The sequence below is a fragment of the Vigna unguiculata genome, chromosome 3 (assembly GCF_004118075.2).
Source record: "Vigna unguiculata cultivar IT97K-499-35 chromosome 3, ASM411807v1, whole genome shotgun sequence".
Lineage (NCBI taxonomy): Eukaryota > Viridiplantae > Streptophyta > Magnoliopsida > Fabales > Fabaceae > Vigna > Vigna unguiculata.
In genome coordinates, this window is record NC_040281.1 from 34,153,046 (window position 1) to 34,171,932 (window position 18,887).

General features: G+C 33.9%; 2 protein-coding genes across 2 annotated transcripts; both read left to right on the forward strand.

Moving 5' to 3' along the window:
* The first annotated feature begins 562 nt into the window (after positions 1-562).
* Positions 563-4,476, forward strand: LOC114175628. Its single transcript, XM_028060393.1, has 5 exons — positions 563-1,370; positions 1,478-2,862; positions 3,018-3,431; positions 3,749-3,975; positions 4,062-4,476. The coding sequence occupies exons 1-5, from the start codon at positions 1,201-1,203 to the stop codon at positions 4,317-4,319; spliced, it is 2,454 nt and encodes an 817-aa protein (XP_027916194.1). The 5' UTR covers positions 563-1,200; the 3' UTR covers positions 4,320-4,476.
* Positions 4,477-10,387: 5,911 nt separating this feature from the next.
* Positions 10,388-12,102, forward strand: LOC114176674 (60S ribosomal protein L34-like). The gene is made up of 4 exons (XM_028061784.1): positions 10,388-10,587; positions 10,705-10,784; positions 11,581-11,690; positions 11,786-12,102. The coding sequence occupies exons 1-4, from the start codon at positions 10,509-10,511 to the stop codon at positions 11,877-11,879; spliced, it is 363 nt and encodes a 120-aa protein (XP_027917585.1). The 5' UTR covers positions 10,388-10,508; the 3' UTR covers positions 11,880-12,102.
* The last annotated feature ends 6,785 nt before the right edge of the window (positions 12,103-18,887 follow it).

Here is an 18,887-nt window from a genome sequence, read left to right on the forward strand (position 1 = left end):
TTCATTCGTGGAGACGCTGCTGCATACCATTATACCATATATTCATTATTTCTCAGATTTTGGTTTGTTAGTGTGATCGTGAATATAATATTAATAACTTTTTGTATTCACCAAACAACATATTTAAGTAAACATGAAAAATGGGCACCTCTATTTGCATTGCACTTTTGTTTTTGGTACCTAATATATGACAACAGCTATCTTAGCTTCATTTGATGAATCGTTGTGATTCAAATATCAGGGTCTTCAACTTCTGCCATGAAACTACTACACAAAACCTGTGGACCTTCTTCAAACACTTGAACCTCAACGAAGTAAGTGAACTTCTAACAAGTTATGCTTTTTCCGACAATTTTACTCTTTAATTACATACTCAAATCCATTTCATTTCACCCTTTTAACTTTTACACGTTATTTCCGCAATTGGCGTGTTTAAAAGTTTACCTTTTTACTGAGAGAAAATAAAGTGAGTGCAAAAGGGTATGTACTGGGCAAGTTACGTTTTTATTCTTAAATGGATTCTTCATTCATTGCTTCTACTTGCAGGTGGGTTTTTTTTTTTTTTTTTTCCTGAAATCCAAGCAGTGGGGGCAGGTTTTGGACTTAGTTTCAGAAAGTGATACTCGAATACTGTTTCACCCAAATACACGAAGAAGAAACCTTCAACTTTCCACACCGGCTAAAAACCATTGACTTATGAATCCAAAGATCACCGACTGAGTCCAACCTAAGAAAACCAAATAAAAAATGCCTCACAAATTGCCTTAAATCCAAGCACAGTGGTCACTTTAATCAACCTTCACACTCATAAGTCCCAACATCTTACACGTTTCAAGCTAATAGGACACAGAAAATGTACCACAAAATTGTTACATAAACTGCAAACCGTTCGTACAGCGATACCAATTGACCACATCAGATTCTTATTCATTTGGAAAAAAGCAAACCCTCTTGTTGCTTTCTCACAAAATATATGCCTAATCTCGCATATTTAGGCCCAAAAATCAAGTTATGCCGAGATATTATTCTGCCACCGATTTGGGTGTGCATCAGTGACGAGAGTTCACTGTCTAATAGTGACTCGTTCGATGGGGAAATTTTCTTGTTCCCAAGTCTCCTTCTTATAACTTGGTTTGAAATCTTTCTGGAAGTAAGAATAAAATCTTAGTGGTGGAGTGGGTTCGGCTTAGTTGAGCATTGATGGGTGCTAGAAACCTCGTTATGCTCAAAACACACATTGAATCTATCAACTTGTCTTTTGGAAATGGTTTTGTTTATGAAAACGTGGTTTGGGCTTTGGCTTCTCTTCGGGTTTTCTTCTACAACTATGTGCTGTATTCCTTGGGTTTGATTCTCAGACATATCTTCAGGTTTGATGAATTTTCTCATTTGGGTTATTGTATTAAGAGTTTTTATTTTATTTTTTTGCTAAGTAACTGGAAAATTGAATACTGATTCCCTTTATTTCATGTTTCAGATTTCATACAGAAGACAGGAAAAGCGAACACCTTATTCAACATGATCCACTCGATCAAACCAAGAGGAATCAGATTGAAGATTCTAACATTGACGGGATCGCAGAGGAGTTAGCTAATTTGCTATTTCCGATCTTTGATAATTTTTATGTAGCAATTGATGAAAGAGAAGGAGAAACAAAGTGCCCTGTTTTATTTGAGAAGGAATCCGATGCAAATATTCATGAAGATGCTGATAATTTACAAGGAGAAACAAAGTCCTCTGTTTTAAGGGAGATAAACTCTGATTTTCATCAAGATGTAAAGAAATTAGAAGGGGAAACAGATTGCTCTGTTTTGGAGGAGAAAGACTTGGATATGTGTGAACGTGGAAAAAGAAGAGAAGGAGAAATAGAGGGGTCTGTTTCCATGGAAACCGTCTCGTGCGTTCATGAAGATGTTACGAAAATAAGTGAAGATGAAACCGAAAGCTCTGTTTCCACGGGGGCAGATTCCAATTTACTTCGAGAAGACGAAGAAGAACAAACAAAAGATTCCTTCTTCACAAATTTTGAAGCCGATGATTTGATAGAAGAACCAAGTATGCTGACCTTCAGTTTCCGACAAAATTATATAGCTCCAAATGTTTCCCGTAATCTATTTTCCAGTAATGAAAATATTTCAAAAATTGAATCTTCAGAGCGTAATTTGGAGAAAGGCCTTGTTTCTCAAGAAGAAGAACAGACAAACCTCACATCCAATTCCACTTCTGATCCAAGCTTTCAAAGTAATGCATTTTGTTCAAGTGATTCATTTGATGATGACGTTCTAAACGATAGCACATTTCAATCTGATTCCGGGTCAGAATCATGCAGCAACAACAACAATGACTATTCGGTAACACTTGAAGTTCTTAGTTCAAACCATTTTTGTGAAGGATTTGGTACTGAGAGCCCTGAGGAGAATACTGATGAATTTCGTGAAGAATCTCAATATTCGCATGACAATGAAGTCTCACGCGATCTCAATTTTGATCTTGTTGAGGACAAAAATGAAAAGGAAAGTTCTTCATACCATGGAGAAGACACCATGTGGGAAGATAAATGGGATGAATCAGATTTTGACGAAGAAGAAGAAGATGACGATGACTTTGAATGGGAGAACGATGCGGTAGTGGAACAATTGAGAATGGAACTTAAAAATGCAAGACAAGGAGGGCTTGCCACTATTTTAGAAGAGGAAGAAGAAGCAGAGTCTCCAAAAGTTGTTGAGGATCTAAAGCCACTGAAGATCGAAAAGAAGATAGAATTCAAAGATCACATTGTTGAAATTCAAAAGGTTTATAGGTGCTATGCAGAGAAAACTCGGAAACTGGATGTTTTGAATTACCAGACCATGCATGCAATTGGTGAGGACCAAGTTAATTTCATTTCATTTGCATGCATTTCACCTTAGATTGGGACATGATCTATTCTTTCATTGAGTTTTTCATTTATTTCTTTGGCAATAAACTTGTTCTTGGTTAGTGATTGACATGATCACGGACTTTGCTGCTGTGTGTAGGACTTCTTCAACTAAAAGACCCTCCAAAATTGTTTATAATCCCAAAATCCACCGTCCAAGGTGTGAAGCCTCTAATATCTCAAAATTTGTGGCCACGCAAGGCACTGAATCAGATATCTGATCCAATACTGAAGTTTGTTGAAGATCTGCACAGAGATTTGGAATTGGTGTATGTTGGGCAAGTTTGCCTCTCGTGGGAAATTTTGTGTTGGCAGCACAAGAAAGTTAAAGAGTTACAACAATATGATTCTCAATGGCGTCGTAGCTATAATCTTGTGGCGGCTGAATTTCAACTCTTTCAGGTCCTCATGCAACGCTTTTTGGAAGATGAACCATATCAAGGTCCAAGAATTCAAAACTACAACAACAACCGTTGTGTCATTCGTAACCTGCTGCAAGTTCCACCCATTAAAGGTAACAGAAAGCTTAACTTCAATTCTAATTTTACTCCTTTCATTACAAATTATTGATATAGGTTTATGAAAAAAAAAATATTTTTAGCTTATTTTCTAAACTTATTTATTTATTTTAATTGTCTTTACTACTATTTAAGAAGGCATGCCCTACTTTTTAAGTATATCACATCAACAAGAGATGATATGTAATGTCAATGTCTACATCGTACTAAGTTTTTTAAATTATGAACCAACAGAAAGTATTTAAAAGTACACGCACAAACACAAGTGAGATGTTATATTTGTAATTAACTATGCTTTTATGACTATGTACAGATGACAATACGAAAGACAAAAAGATAATCAAGTTGGGTGAAGAGTGTGCAATCAATAGCGAAAGGTTGGGAAAAATCATCAAAGAGTCTATGCAAGTGTTCTGGGAATTTGTGAGAGCAGATAAAGACTATAGCAATGTCATCAAAGCTTCTCATAAAACAGGAATTGATCTCAAGGACGTAGCGGTTTCTGATCTTCTTGGGAATGTTCGAACTCAATTGCAAAAGGTTTGTTTTTTCTTGTAGAAAGATTTACATTTTTAATATGTTGCTTGACACTGTAAGATGATTATAATTGACCATGAATGTTGCAGAAGGAGAGAAAGCTAAAAGACATAGTAAGGAGTGGGAATTGTATAGTGAGAAAGTTCCAAAAACACAATGAAGATCAGATTCAACTTGATCAAGAACAGTTGCTTGCTCAAGTGGGATTGAGATTGGTGTCAAGGGTGTTGCACATGAAAAAGTTGAGAAAAGATCAACTAATGTGGTGTAATGAAAAGTTGAGCCGAATCAATTTTGTTGGCAGAAAGGTTCAAGTGGAGCCTTCTCTTTTGTTTTTTCCTTGTTGATTGATTCATGTAGCCCTTCCAGTACATATATTCTTGGATGTATAGAAACCTGCTTTCGCAGAAAATTATACACTAGTTATGTTATACATCATGTTGACATGGTGATGGAATAGTAAATCAGTTTTGGGATCAAATTTGATTTCATTTTGGTGCGTGTTTGAGGGGAGGTGTAAGGAAGAATTTCCTTTTAACAATTTTTTTCGTTATGTTTTGTTAACTTAGACATTATATTAATTCTTTTTAGTATAGCAACAACAAAGGTTCTCACTGTGATAAATATGTATATCTTCACTTAGAGATTTAAAAAGTTATTAACAATAATAATTATCAATATAGTTAGTTACTTGAACTACAAATTCAAGTACAAATTTCAGGCTCGATCCAGTTTTAAAAGTTTTTAATTAGAAGACTCTACAGAGTTAAACAAATACATCTTTTTGGGGAATATACCTCCTCTATTGGGGGAGAGAGAGAACTTAATTCTTTGGTGGAAACTAGTTCTGGAGGCTCAACACATTCATCATTATTCTTTTTCAGTTTTCAGAATGTATAGGAGTAATTAACTCTTTTATTCACGGGGGTTAGACTTAATGTACCTTAACTCGTGATTTCTGCTATTCAATATATTTCTTTTCCATACTATCATGTTATATTCTCAATCTTAATTATATAATAAGTATTGATTGCATATTTGTGGTATCTAATCATTGGATACAGTATTAGAACCTAGACTATAATAAACAACTAATTGATTGTGCATCTAGACATAGAGTACATCATTGGTCATTCTTAACATTCGAATTCAGTACTAATGTAACGTCCTATTTAATAAATAAACTTACTTAAACGACATGTCACACATTATAATATGAAGAGCAAAGTTTCGGAGTATAACGTTACTCCTACAAGTATCCAAGGTACTAGAGAGAAGACAAGACACACCATGATGCCAATACAAGGTATAGTAAAGAGATCCACAGTAGTACAAAATGAAACCTAGAGGCAAGACAATACAATGGTCGTAGCCCTAAAAGAAAAACCCAAGCGAAAGGAATCTAGCCCAAACAGGCTATGCAGCGGAGTCACCATTTCCATGTTGACCACGAGGATTTCTCGCATATGCTCACATCAATAAATTGATGATCACCGCAAAGAGAGAAGACCACACATATAACAATCAAACAAGCAAAGGGTAAGCTAAAGCAGAAAATGATTTATTATGCAGTTACATACAATTTCATAGTCCAAGATGCATATGTCAAGCGATCATGTTATGACTTGCAAACAATACACTAAGACTCAAGACGCGACTCATCCAGATACATATAATTAGTCGGATTTAGCGGATGCTTGCACTTGTAACGGCCTTCCCTGCTCTACCGAGCTAATTGTTACAGTGTTTCTTTCCCCCACACACAAGGTTAGCCTTTAAAGTGTTTCAGGCCTCCTACTACTTTCACCACTCGAGTCAGTACGCTTTATGTGTGACTAACTAACTCTTTAGAGTGTCAGGATGTGATCCTTACCTTGAATCCTTACTAAATTATATAAATGAGGCCCCATCATGAACTCCTACTAACAGGAGTCATGGAATTACATCTTGACCAACTGAGACACCACCATGAGATCTCAGCTAGAGATTCATGGAATTACACCCTAACCAATGAGGCACCACCACGAAACTATCGTGGAATTATGCCCTAACCACATACAAATCATGTTTCACCAACCAAGAGTGTACTTGTCATGCATACCAATCTCATGTCAACATTTATAACCAACCTTCATTCATATTCCATACCAAAATCATACCAAACTCATCATATTCAGCCCATGAACCATTCCATACATGCAACATCACTCAAAACATGCTTTAACACAATAATCCAACTAAACATGTGACCTTCATCCAAGAATAGAGAAGTAAACAAAACAAGAACGCATTCTCGCCTAGCTCTCGCTCAGGTTGAAGGTTCTCGCTCAGGCGAGCTCCCTTCGCCTAGGCGAGAGCTCGAAAAGGGGAACAATGGTGTTGTCGCGCTCTCTCGCTTAGGTGAGACCTCCTCGCCTGAGCGAGATGGGCTCTCACTCAAAATAGGAGCTCGTCGCCTGAGCGATAGCTCGTGCAACACCTGAGTGGGTTTTCTGATACTCTCGCTTAGGCGAGATCCACTCGCTTGGACGAGATTATCAAATCTCCGCCACTGTTCACGCAAGCCAGCACAAAAGTTATCCAGAGCAAGGCACAATACATGTTCGTATTAACTTAAAAGCCATAAAATCACTAAAGAGCACAAAATAGAACTGAAACGCAAGCATAAGTACATTTAAATGCGGAACCCTAGCTTCCCTTACCTGGAAATAAGCTAGCAAGGACTTCGACACCCAACAGTTGAGCACGACAGCTCACGGAACAGATTTGTGAACTGAACAAGATAGCAGAATATATTTTAAAATGAGCTTACTACGAAACCCTAACTGAAAATACGAAAATATGCTTAGAGAGGAGAAGTATGAGCTGGAGAATAACTTACATGGAGCAAGAAAATGAGATTGAGCTACTTGACCAAAATTGGGGCTAAACCCTAGTAGAGCCTTTGTGAGGAAAAGAAGAGTGTGAGAGTACTATTTTTGCAAGAATGACAGAAGTGAAAGGGGTTTGGTTGCCTTAGGGGCCTTGAACACCCTATAGGCTAGCCCTCAGACCCATTAGATTTTGGGGCAGCCCTTAAATATTAGGGCTAAAATATAAGTGGGCCTTACAACTAAATGCGAACTTTTAATAAGGAATGTCTAAGACTACATATCAAGATCGACACCTCGTACCAAATGGTTCTTTCCACCCTCATAACAAAATTCCCTCTTCTTGCTCCTTACGAACTTCCCCATGTGATGAAACACTACATTCAAACCCATGTCCTGTATTTTTATATAACTATCAATCAAACTAAATAGAACCAACATAATCCTAATGCAACCCAAACCTACAATGATGATCGACACCGTTAACAACCACACATGAAATGCAAATAAAGAACAACAATGTACACCGGTAAAACTCCTAATTTTCCCATCAAAACAAACACAAAAACAATAACCTTACTTGTACTTGTGTCATTTTTAACCGCAAATTCGATTTCATTCGCTTCGTTAATGCGTGTTCGAAAATGATCCTTACTAGTCCTCTTCAACAATCTTTATCAATGAACCCAATCCTCTTTATCAATGTTGGTCTTCACCAGGAGCTTTTCATGACTTTCGTTTTCAAATTCCTTTAAACAAGAAAAATCACAAAGTGATTGAAATGAAATTGCAAAAAAGAAAAAAAGAAAAATCTCAATATATTTACAAACGAACTATGGGTGTTAAAAGGGTAAGAAAGCATATAATTGTCCAAGCCTATGAAATGTTTATGTTATATCAAGGAATCTCATATTTTAGAAAATATACTCACATATAACAAATTACTTCATTGGTTTAAGAAGAATGTTTGAGAAAGAATAATTGAATGTCAAAATTCTAAATGTCTTGACAGATTTTAACAACCAAAAGTTACTGCAATGTTTTAATCAAAGGATTAGTATATCATATGTCTTGCATCTTTGTTTGGTAAGAGAGTATAAGTTAGAAAAGAAAAATAAAATTAACTCTAGAAAGAGGGTTTAAATAGTTTAAAACGTTGCTTTGAATATGGTTACAACTTGTTCAATTAGATGCTTGAAGGGTCACCTTAAAGGTTTTATAATCATGATCACAAAAGTTTTCTTAAGATGTTTTAACATACGATTAAGAGAAACAATGTGAGAAACGTTAAACACTTTAGGTTTTATACTATTTCATTATAAACTTGAGTTATGTCTAATTATCAGGTGCAAATTTCAAAGGGTTCCACTAAACAATAAATGTTTACTAGTATTCTCATTGTCACTTCTAGCTTACAAGAGTACAAAACCTTTTTATCCTATCACTAAACTCTATTGAAGTTTAGCAAGGACTACACAATGTCTCTTACTGCTAAAATCCCCATATTACATGGAAATTTTCTTGCAAATTTGTTAAAAAAATTAGCAAGAATTTTTTTTTCCTGCTATTTTTTCTAAGGATCTAAATTGGCAAATAATTCCTTTATAGGTAATTATTTCCTACAAAATTATAAAATTCGCAAGTATTTCCTACAAAATTTGTTGCGAAAAGTGTTTTATACAAAATATTTTGCAAAAAAATTGGCAGCAATTCCATGCATTTTTTTTTTCATAACAAAATTTATAAATATTTCCTATAAAATAAATTAAAATGAAATTGGTAGGAAATATGTATTTTTTTAATAGTATCTATAGAATAAGTATACAAACTCTTTTCATGTTTTTACAAGGTTTTTCACCCAATTGAGTGAATATGAAATACAAGACTCCTTCTCTTGATTAAACTTCAGATAAAGGTGAAGGTTATACAATGAAAACATATTTCATTAGATGTCATTGGAGAGATGAAATTTTTTAAGCACTATCAACTTTAAAGAAGGAAAGAATTAAGAGCTTATACACACATAAGAATTTATTTTCATAAATAGATAATAATGTAAATGATGGGCTTCTATATATAAGTGTCACAAAAATGTTTGTTCTAACTAAATGTTTGTATATTGTCTTTGGATTAAAACTTTTAGAAAATTACTTGACTTTTTCTCAACATTCCAATGTAATACTCTATTTCATGAGTGAAATGACATGTTGTATTTTAACAAGTATGCTAACCATACTAATGACACTTAAATGAGTATAAATTGGGTTGGTTATTCATGTATCAAGACCTTCTTTGAAAATTTTGAAATTTTAAACCTTTTTCAAAATATATAGGTAATTGTAGCAATATTGATTATTTTTATTCATGAAGTATATTTATGTACATATTATTATAAAGTTTCCATCATTATACATTCTTGAAGCTTTTTGTTTTTTGTAATTTTAAAGGTAAATCGTAAATTTTTGGTAAGTCTTATATGTGTAAATAGTTCATATCTTTAACACTACTACAATAAAGGGTTTTAATATTGATTATTTCCGACATTGTACTTTGGTTCCTAAACCGAAACATATCAAAGCTAGGTAAAAAATGATCTTTTAACTTCGATTTTAAACCAAAGCATAAACTTCGACTTTGGACTTCAATTATCTTTAAAACAGAAGCCCAAGACAATTAAAAAAAAAGGAATAGGTTTCGATCTTGAAAAATAGTTAAAGCCTATTTAGTTATATTCTTCGGTTCTAAACAACTTGTGGTATTAAAAAAATCATTTATTTCCATACGAACCAAAAACAAGCAAAAAGCAAACAATATAAATTTTCATGCGATTTTTTCAAGATTTTACGATACATATACAAAAAGAAATAAATGAAAACATCATCATATCATTTTTAGTGTTAAGAAGAGGGGAATGCAAACCTAGGAACATAGTCTTAAACAAGAACTGAATCCAACAATAATGGTTCAAACTTGAACACATGATAAACAACGAATGACAAACACATAGCAAAGTTTTGTACAAATTTAATCTTTATATATAAGTCTTCTTAAATTTAATCATTGAAATTTATAATTTTCGCATAATTAATATATGTCATTCATAATTTTTTAAAATGGTTATTATGGTTGTTAAATTTTTTATAATAAATTAACTAATTATTATAGATTTTTATTAAAATTAAAATAATATATTTTATGTATTTTTTTTCTAATAGTAACTTTAATTGTTTATAATAAATATAACTATTATTATTATTAAATTAGCATATAATATATTTGGGTAATTAAATATTATATATTTCTATAATATTTAGTTTAATAAAAAATTATTTAAAATAATTATCTGCTTACACACACATATATATATATATATATATATATATTAATTTTAATTATTTTATTTTATATTATATCTATAAATATAAAACAAACAAAATTACTCGTAAATTATTATAGAAGAATATAAAAAATTTAATCCATTTTTCTAATTGCGACGTGTAACATTCGTGACCGTCCAATATCATCCAACGCAGATGCTCTTACTACCCTTGGATCTAGGTTGTGCAAAAACACTCATTTTATATACTACCGCAGCACTTCTTCCTTTCCTCTCCCCGCTGCTACCGTGGAAGAGAAACCCTAGGTTTTGGAAGCTGATCGGAAACAATGGTGCAGCGTCTCATCTACCGCAAGCGCCACAGTTATGCCACAAAATCCAACCAGCACAGGGTCGTTAAGACCCCCGGTAATTTCTCTTCACCCTTACAGTCGTATATTTCTATTACGTTGCGTCGTTTTGCTCGCCAGGGTTCAGTTGAGTGTAACGTGCTGCGGTGCTGTGGTGTTTGATTGTCAAATGTAGGTGGTAAGCTGGTTTACCAGAGCACGAAGAAGAGGGCCAGCGGACCCAAGTGCCCTGTTACTGGAAAGAGGATTCAGGGGGTATGCAATATTTTTTTTTCTTATTTGAGGATTTTGTTTCTCAAAAAGATCTTTAAAATGTTGTTCTTTTGAAAGCTACGTGATGCATGATTTGATTGAATTAGTAATTATATATGATGGAAAGATAGTAAATGTGCTTGGGAAAGATTGGTTCGTGCTTCGGCTTGTATCTTTGTAATTGGAATTTTAAGTTAGTTATTGTGTAGATAAATCTTTTTGATTGCGTACATCATCACGATATGATGGGTTAAGAATTTCTGATGTATTATGTAGTGTATGCTTTTGTATGAAGGTATACAAAGGGCGGAAGACACTGGAAAATTAGGATTTTTTGGTTTTGAGGCCTTGAGGCAAATTGTTCCAAAAGAATCATGCCTGGATAATAAATGGTGTTAACCTTAGCGAAAGAATACTAGTAATATTTGATTGTTTTGTTATTAATTGTTTCATTTGCACATTTATATATCTTTTATATTTAATTATTTATTCAAGTATATGTTACATTTTTAATGTTTATATATACTCTTCTACACTATTCACGATTCAACTATCATGGTTTTTGGGGCCATCCACCTGTTGTATATATTCCGAATTATTTTCCTTCAGTATTGTTCTATCTGATTTTCTTTTTAGAGCAGTTTTCGATTTTGCACTGCATGGTCCATATTTCTTTGACTGGTTACAGATTATGTATGAATGATGCAAGGATTATTGTTCTATCTGGTTTTCTTCTTAAAGCAGTCTTCAATTTTGCACTGCTAGTTGTTATTAATACTTGCTTGGCAATTAATTGCAGATTCCACATTTGAGGCCTGCTGAATACAAGAGATCCAGGTTATCCAGAAACCGGAGGACTGTGAACCGGGCATACGGAGGTGTGTTGTCTGGCAGTGCTGTTAGAGAAAGGTTTGTTTTGATCAATCCTCTTATTCTGTGGTATGTTTATTTTCGTTGCGCAAATTGATAGAGTACATTTCTCAATCATGTGTCTGGTTCTGTAGAATTATTCGAGCTTTCTTGGTTGAAGAGCAAAAGATTGTGAAAAAGGTCTTGAAGATCCAAAAGGCAAAGGAAAAGCAAGCATTGAAGGGCTGAGTTTAATGAAGCGATATATCTTTTTGGAGGGATTTTAGGTTTGGTGATTACCGTAAAGCATGAAATTTATTATTAGAGCTGTTTCCATGTTAATTTGTGTTTGTGTTGAACTCATTCTAGTGTTAACTTTGTCGACAACTCCATTATGATACAATTTTGTATGTCACGATTTTTTCTTGTTGGATTATCGTTTTCTGTCAGTAAAATGATACTTGCTCGTTAACCTGTTCATCTAGAATAGAATAACACTGCTTTGTCACTGCAATTTAACCAAACGAACCAGTGGTTTTTAAAGTTTGAAAGGGCAAGTTCACTAATACCATTGGTTTTACTAGATGCATGGCTAGTTTAGACGACTTATGTTATGTGGGTAAGTAGAATGTGTGGTACACCAGATTTTATGTGGGGACGAACGAAGGCATTGCATATTAGTAGTGAATCTTGCTGAAAATACCACTGGTATGGATATGACTTCTGTTTGCATTCTACTACATATTCTGTACGATAGTTTTTTTTTTCGACATTGCAATATAATTCGTACACCCATGAATGGTTGTTTTGGTTAACAAATGAATCTGCTTATACTAGAATCATTGGTTGTATGAACCACGTTGTTAAAAAAAATTACGCACATGGATAAATATGGTTAGAGAAGATGTTTAGTATGAATGTTTGAGGTGTTTTATAGGACTTACTACGGTAATGTTTTAAGCGATATTGTTTTAAACACTCGTTTTTAGGATGTTAGCATTCGAGTGAACTTTTGTAAAATGGTCGGTAGGACTTGTAAAATTAAGATAAATAAATTCTTTAATATGTATTTTTTAGATGTTACTATTTCATCTATTAATCTAAAATCAATATTGTTAAGAAAATTGATGATTGGAGCTTATGATTGTCATTGTTACAAAATCGGATATTTATGTTTTCAATGTTCCAAAATTAATTATGCTTTGAACTTAAGAGATTAATAGTGGGGAAATTATTTTAAGTATAACAAGTTATAAGATTTATAAAAGTTTACAATAAGTATTGTATAAAAAACGTTTACAATAAGTATTGTATAGTTTAAAAGTTTCAAGTATCACACTGACGAAAGAAATAGCATTACAAATAATCTCCCATCACATAAAAAACGTTTACAATAAGTATTGTATAGTTTAAAAGTTTCAAGTATCACACTGACGAAAGAAATAGCATTACAAATTTTATAGATTTCAAAAGATGTAACAAAACATGTCTAACCAAATTCAAACAAGTTTCAATTTTCATATTTTAGTAAATGTTGTATGCTTTATATATTTATATTCAGAGCATTTATCTTATAATTCTTATTTTGAAGGTTCGTTTTAATAAAAAATGCTGTTAATTTAACCATTAAATATGAGTAGGTTGAATATTTATCTATTTGAACATATTACTAGAAATTTAAATTCTTCTTGTAGAAAAAAAAAAGAATTGGAGAAATTGGTAGAATAGTTTTTAGAAGATGAAGTCAAAGTCATATTAGAAGAAAATTTTGAGCAAAAGTCAAAACTTAACATTGTTTGTTGATGTCAGTTTGAGGACCAGTGTGATAATTTTTAGACTGATTGTGAGAGGTATGATGTAGCTAAATGAGTCGCTTTTAGGTGTCAATTTGATCCATGATCTATAAATCAATTCTAACCCACTCTTGAATAAACCCCTTTTCATAGAAACATCAAATGAGTGGGCAAAAACAAAGCCCTAGTCCCCAAAGCCCTCTGTTAAAGTGGGTTAGGATCAGGGTTAAAGTGGACTTGGTCCCATTACAAGACTTCAATTAACTCTTAAATATAACAACTTTTGCTTAGGTCAAAGGTTGAGCCAAGCCATCTCAGCTTAGGCCAAATTGATGTTCTAACCAAGTCAGCTATAAGCTAATCATGGCATAACCAATCATGGTTCCACCATATGGCCTATTGCCCGTTAGAGATTTCTAGGGGAACTTTAGTTACTATTCAATATGTCAAATCTAGATAAGGATAAGTACCTAACATTTTGAGGTTGTAAGTCAGTAACTATCCTCACCAGTTTCAAGACAGAGTTAGAAAACCTTGATATCAATTGAAATTCAACTTACGGAAAGGATTCCACGATCGTATCCAAATACTCATATTTTTCACTAAAATACTATCTTATTTTAGATGTAATAGGAAGTAAATCTTAATGTTCCCAATACATTTTTCTACTTCACCTTGCTAGTTCAAAGACCAAACAATAAACACCATCAAAATTGTAATCTCTGCTAAAATATAGAAATTATTTTGTTCATTGGTAAAAAAACTAAGGGAGAGTTTACTTATCAATTCGAGTAAAAACATTGTCCGACATGATCACCATTGGATTCTCTCTAAACAAAAAAGACTCCTGCTGAATTTAACAGAAGGAAGTGTCATTAAGAATCAACTCCCTCCATGTCTACAATCTAACCACCAACTCTAAACCCAAACCAAAAGCACAAATACTAATACACAATACAACTTCGTGTCCAACTAACTAATCCAATATCCTCAACAACACACAAAGTAAACAACACCACTAGTAGTTATCAATCCTCAAATGAAAGGAATTATCCTAATAACAAAAAACACAGGATAAAAATCAAACACATTACACACCTTGATTTTCTTGAGTAATTCTTATTTTGTCATCCACGACACAGAAGAATCCATCATTATGAGATTAGCCTTCACACTTTGTTACCACAACCAATAAACAAAAAGAATTCACTTACATCCAACCCGAGAGAACCAGCCTCTTCATCCAAGCTTAAATATTGAATAGCACGCGTTTCACTCTCCATGATTGTCATTGAAAACACCCATTCCAAACACATATAAAAAAAACTTAAGAAGAAAAACCAGTAAATAAGAAACCTTCATGACGTATTCATTGAGTTGTAGAGGTAACCTTTGTATATGCGTAGTGTAACATCCCAGTCAGATATTACTAATTTTAATAAAATAAAATAAAATAGATAATAATTACGAATTAATTTAAACTGCCTTTCCCAAAACGCGGAAAAATTTAAACATTTACTAAACTCGTATATTTAAAATTCATAATTTCCACTAATCATTAGAAGTTCATAAACCAATTGAAATACTACTGTGTAACGAATTACATGATCATCGTCAAACACACACAGAAAGGGTGAGTTCATAACAATACAAATATAAAATTAATAAAATAGAGATTCCCCGCCCACCCCCCAAATTGCTTTATTTAATCTAAATTGCTTAATCTTAGCACTCGATACCCAATGATTTAATATCATCGTCTCATTATACAAATGAAACTACTAATCCATTTACCCATACAATTACTTGACCATGGGCCTAGGATATATCATGCTTCCATGAACTTGCCCGCTCGTGGTCCAACCTCTACGAGCCTCCCCACTCGTAGTCCAACTCTACGGACCGTGTGATACATCCAACTACGAACCTACCCGCTTGCAGCAGCCCTCAAGTGTGAGCACAAAACATACGAACCTCCTCGCTCGTATCCTCTCACGAGAGCATCATTAATATGAACCACCCCGCTCATATTAATCACGCGTTCACCACCAATCATGAACCTACCCGCTCATAACCCTGTCAAGCATCTCCTGATCCAAGTCCATATCTCAACACATCAAAACGAAATTAAGGAAAATACACTACCCTATATAAGATACACACTCAAGATAATCTTAGGGATTCCAATGCTTCCACGAACCTGCCCGCTCGTGGTGCAACTCTAGCGGTTTTCCCTTTTAACCCAATTCTACTAGGTCACGTTGTCCTTCATCCACACGCTCTCTTTAATCCTGACTTCATTTTTACACTAAATTGCCAAAAGAAATCGCATAGACATGTTTTAAGCATAGAAACACATGAAATGCCTCCTGTAGAAGAGTTACTGCATGCAACCCATAAACATCCCTTAATTGAATATGTTGTATTTTATATAATTTTATTATATAAAGTTATTATTCTCCATTTTGTTATTATTGTGGATTAACATTAATAAAAAAATTATATTATTTGTTAGTATCAATTATATTGCACATGATTATTTAATTTATGGATAATACATATTGGGTTTCTGATGAATGGTCCATGATGTGTTCGACTGTTTAATGAACAGTCTGTGATGGAATTAAATATTCAATAACTTGTTTAGAAATCTCTGGTCTCTACTAGTAACGATCAATTTTTATTATGACATAAAATTATACTCAAATACGAGATACATTTTAGAATAACCTACTACAAAGAATGCAGTACACCTCAACACACGTATAAAAATTCACCTACTCTCTCAATGATCATGTACGCTTCCGTGTTCTATTTTTTAATATTGGGAACTACTAAATTAATTTAGGGTTTCTTGTTTATATGATTGATATTTGTGATGTATAATATAACAATCGGTATCAGAGCATGTTAGATTTGAAATCAAATTTTAACCCTTAATTGGCATGAACCCTAATTTTTTTCCCCCAAGATGTTATATGCCTTTTGTTTGAGAATTAAATTTCGAAACCCTAATTGTTGTAAAATTTTCAAATTTGTCTTTCATGTTTTTTCATGGGTTTCAAATACTACAATTCCGAAAGTGTTTACGAACCCTAATTTGGGAGTAGAAACCCCAATTTCTTCTTCTCGCATGGGGTCCTTATTGAGCATCATTCTGATTTGTAGTTCAAGGTGGGGAACAATAGTGGGTTTAGTGGCGTGATGGCCGACGTTGGAACGTTCGCAGTTTGTGATTTGGGTCTGTTGTTCTGGTAAGATTGTTTGTTTCAGAGGCACCTTTCTTCTCGCTTTGGAGGTACTGCTCCTTCATCTTATGTGGCTTAATCGTTGTGATACAATACTTAAAATAAATAAAGGAAATGTTAGGGTAGATTTGTAATTACATAAAGTTGTAATAGGTATTTTGTTAAACAGTTAGAAAAGAAATATATAGCAAATATGTGAACCCAAGGGCAATGCTTTTTGGCATGGAAAAAATTCTTATAATCTATGACTACACAATACGATTTATGTTCGGTTTCCAGTCTACAACTTGGATTCCCTATAATCCTTGGTAGTTCTTCGAGAGAATTATTTCATCTCCTAACTCTACTGTTACATTGGTATCAGAGTTAGGTTTTGAAGGGAAGGCTCTTCATTGGCATAGTGCATATGTAAAAAATAATAGATTTGAATAATTTACCTTTGTGGGAAAACTATACATGTATTCTGTTGGATCGTTTTGGTGCAATCTGTGATGATCACATGGCTGAGTTGATGCAACTTCAGCAAAAAGGCTATATCACTGAATATCATGATGCAATTGTATCTCGAGTTGACTTGTCTCAATCACATCAGCTTAGTTGTTTTCTTGGGGGTATGAAATAAGATATGCTGATGATGGTGCAAATGTTTCAACTAACCACCGTCATGAAGGCCTTTTCCTTAGCAAAAATGGACGAGTCTGTCAACACTAACTCTTCTCCAAATACATCATTTTCCAAATAGAGCAAGCCCAATCTAGTATCAAAACCCCCATTATTACCAACACCATCCAATAAGGTTGACAATTCCAAGCCTCACACACAACTTACAAAACACTTAACACCAACCGATATGACTGAACGAAGGAGCAAAGGATTATGATATTTTTGTGACGAGCCTTTCACTCCAACTCACAGTTTGACACACAAGAAGTTGCAAAATCATATCATGGAGTTGGATGAAGGATCGGATTCTGAAGTAGATCATTGTGTTGGTGAAGACAATGGCACGAATGACGTAGTGGACCCTTTGATTTCTGTAAATGCTTTGTCTAGTTTAACAAACTTTTGAACAATGTGTGTGACAGGTCTGTTTAAGAAGAACCCTCTACACATATTGATCAATATTGGGAGTACTAATAACTTCCTAGATGTGTATTTGGCTAGGAAGTTAGGATGCAAAATAGAGAAGATGGATCCATCGAATGTGACTGTCGTTGATTGAACTAAAGTTCATATTTTTTCTGTTGTTAAGGCTTTTACTTGGTATTTACATAATACTTCTTTTCGGTATGATATGATGTTGTTACCCTTTGGTATTGTGACATGGTACTTTGTATTGAGCGGTTGATGACTCTAGGTGATCTCACCTGGAATTTTAACAAATTGACAATGGCATTTTCCGTGAATGGTAAGAGATATGTGCTTAGGGGGGCCTCCCACAATGAATTCAAGACCATTAAGAAGCTATAATTCCATAAAACCTTATCGTCAGGGGTTCATCTGTCAATGCTGTAATTATGTCCTACAGAGAGTGATGTGTTGTTTAATTCTTTATCTACGCATGCAAACCAAACCTTGATTCCTAGCAACATTGAAGAGTTATTGGATTCATTTACGGATCTTTTTTAGGAACCTACCAAATTGCCACCACGAAGAGAGGGTCATGATCACAAGATTACAGTAGTTGAAGGAGCTAACCTAGTCAACAAGAGACCTTACCGATATGCCAAACAGTAGAAAGGCATTATAAATGGGTTAATCTAGGATTTTCTCAAGTCCGACATCATTCAAAATAATAGTAGTCCATACTTTAGTCTAGTAGTGCTAGTTGGGAAAAAGATGGTAGTTAAAGGCTTTATGTTGATTACCGCAACTTGAATAAAACTACTATTAAGAATCAATTCCCTATTCCATTGGTAGAGGATTTGTTAGATGAATTATATGGTTCAACTATCTTCTCCAAAATCGATCTAAGATCTGGATATAATCAGGTGAGGATAACATATGAGGATGTCTATAAAAAGACATTTAAAACACATGCCAAACACTATGAGTATCTAGTCATGCCATTTGGGTTGACTAAGTCTCCCACAACATATCAAGGATTGATGAACACCGTGTTTCACGGATTTTTGAGGAAATTTATTTTGGTTTATTTTTAAGATATCTTGATCTATAGTAGAAGGATGGAAGATCATTTGACTCATCTACATCGG

Excerpts from the sequence above, each read along its gene's own strand:
- LOC114176674 (XM_028061784.1), top strand. The coding sequence starts at position 10,509 with ATGGTGCAGCGTCTCATCTACCGCAAGCGCCACAGTTATGCCACAAAA. Across the intron at positions 10,588-10,704 it reads CAGGGTCGTTAAGACCCCCG|GTGGTAAGCTGGTTTACCAG; the intron begins GTAATTTCTCTT and ends TGTCAAATGTAG. Across the intron at positions 10,785-11,580 it reads CTGGAAAGAGGATTCAGGGG|ATTCCACATTTGAGGCCTGC; the intron begins GTATGCAATATT and ends AATTAATTGCAG.
- LOC114175628 (XM_028060393.1), top strand. The coding sequence starts at position 1,201 with ATGGGTGCTAGAAACCTCGTTATGCTCAAAACACACATTGAATCTATC. Across the intron at positions 2,863-3,017 it reads CCAGACCATGCATGCAATTG|GACTTCTTCAACTAAAAGAC; the intron begins GTGAGGACCAAG and ends TGCTGTGTGTAG. Across the intron at positions 3,976-4,061 it reads TTCGAACTCAATTGCAAAAG|AAGGAGAGAAAGCTAAAAGA; the intron begins GTTTGTTTTTTC and ends TGAATGTTGCAG.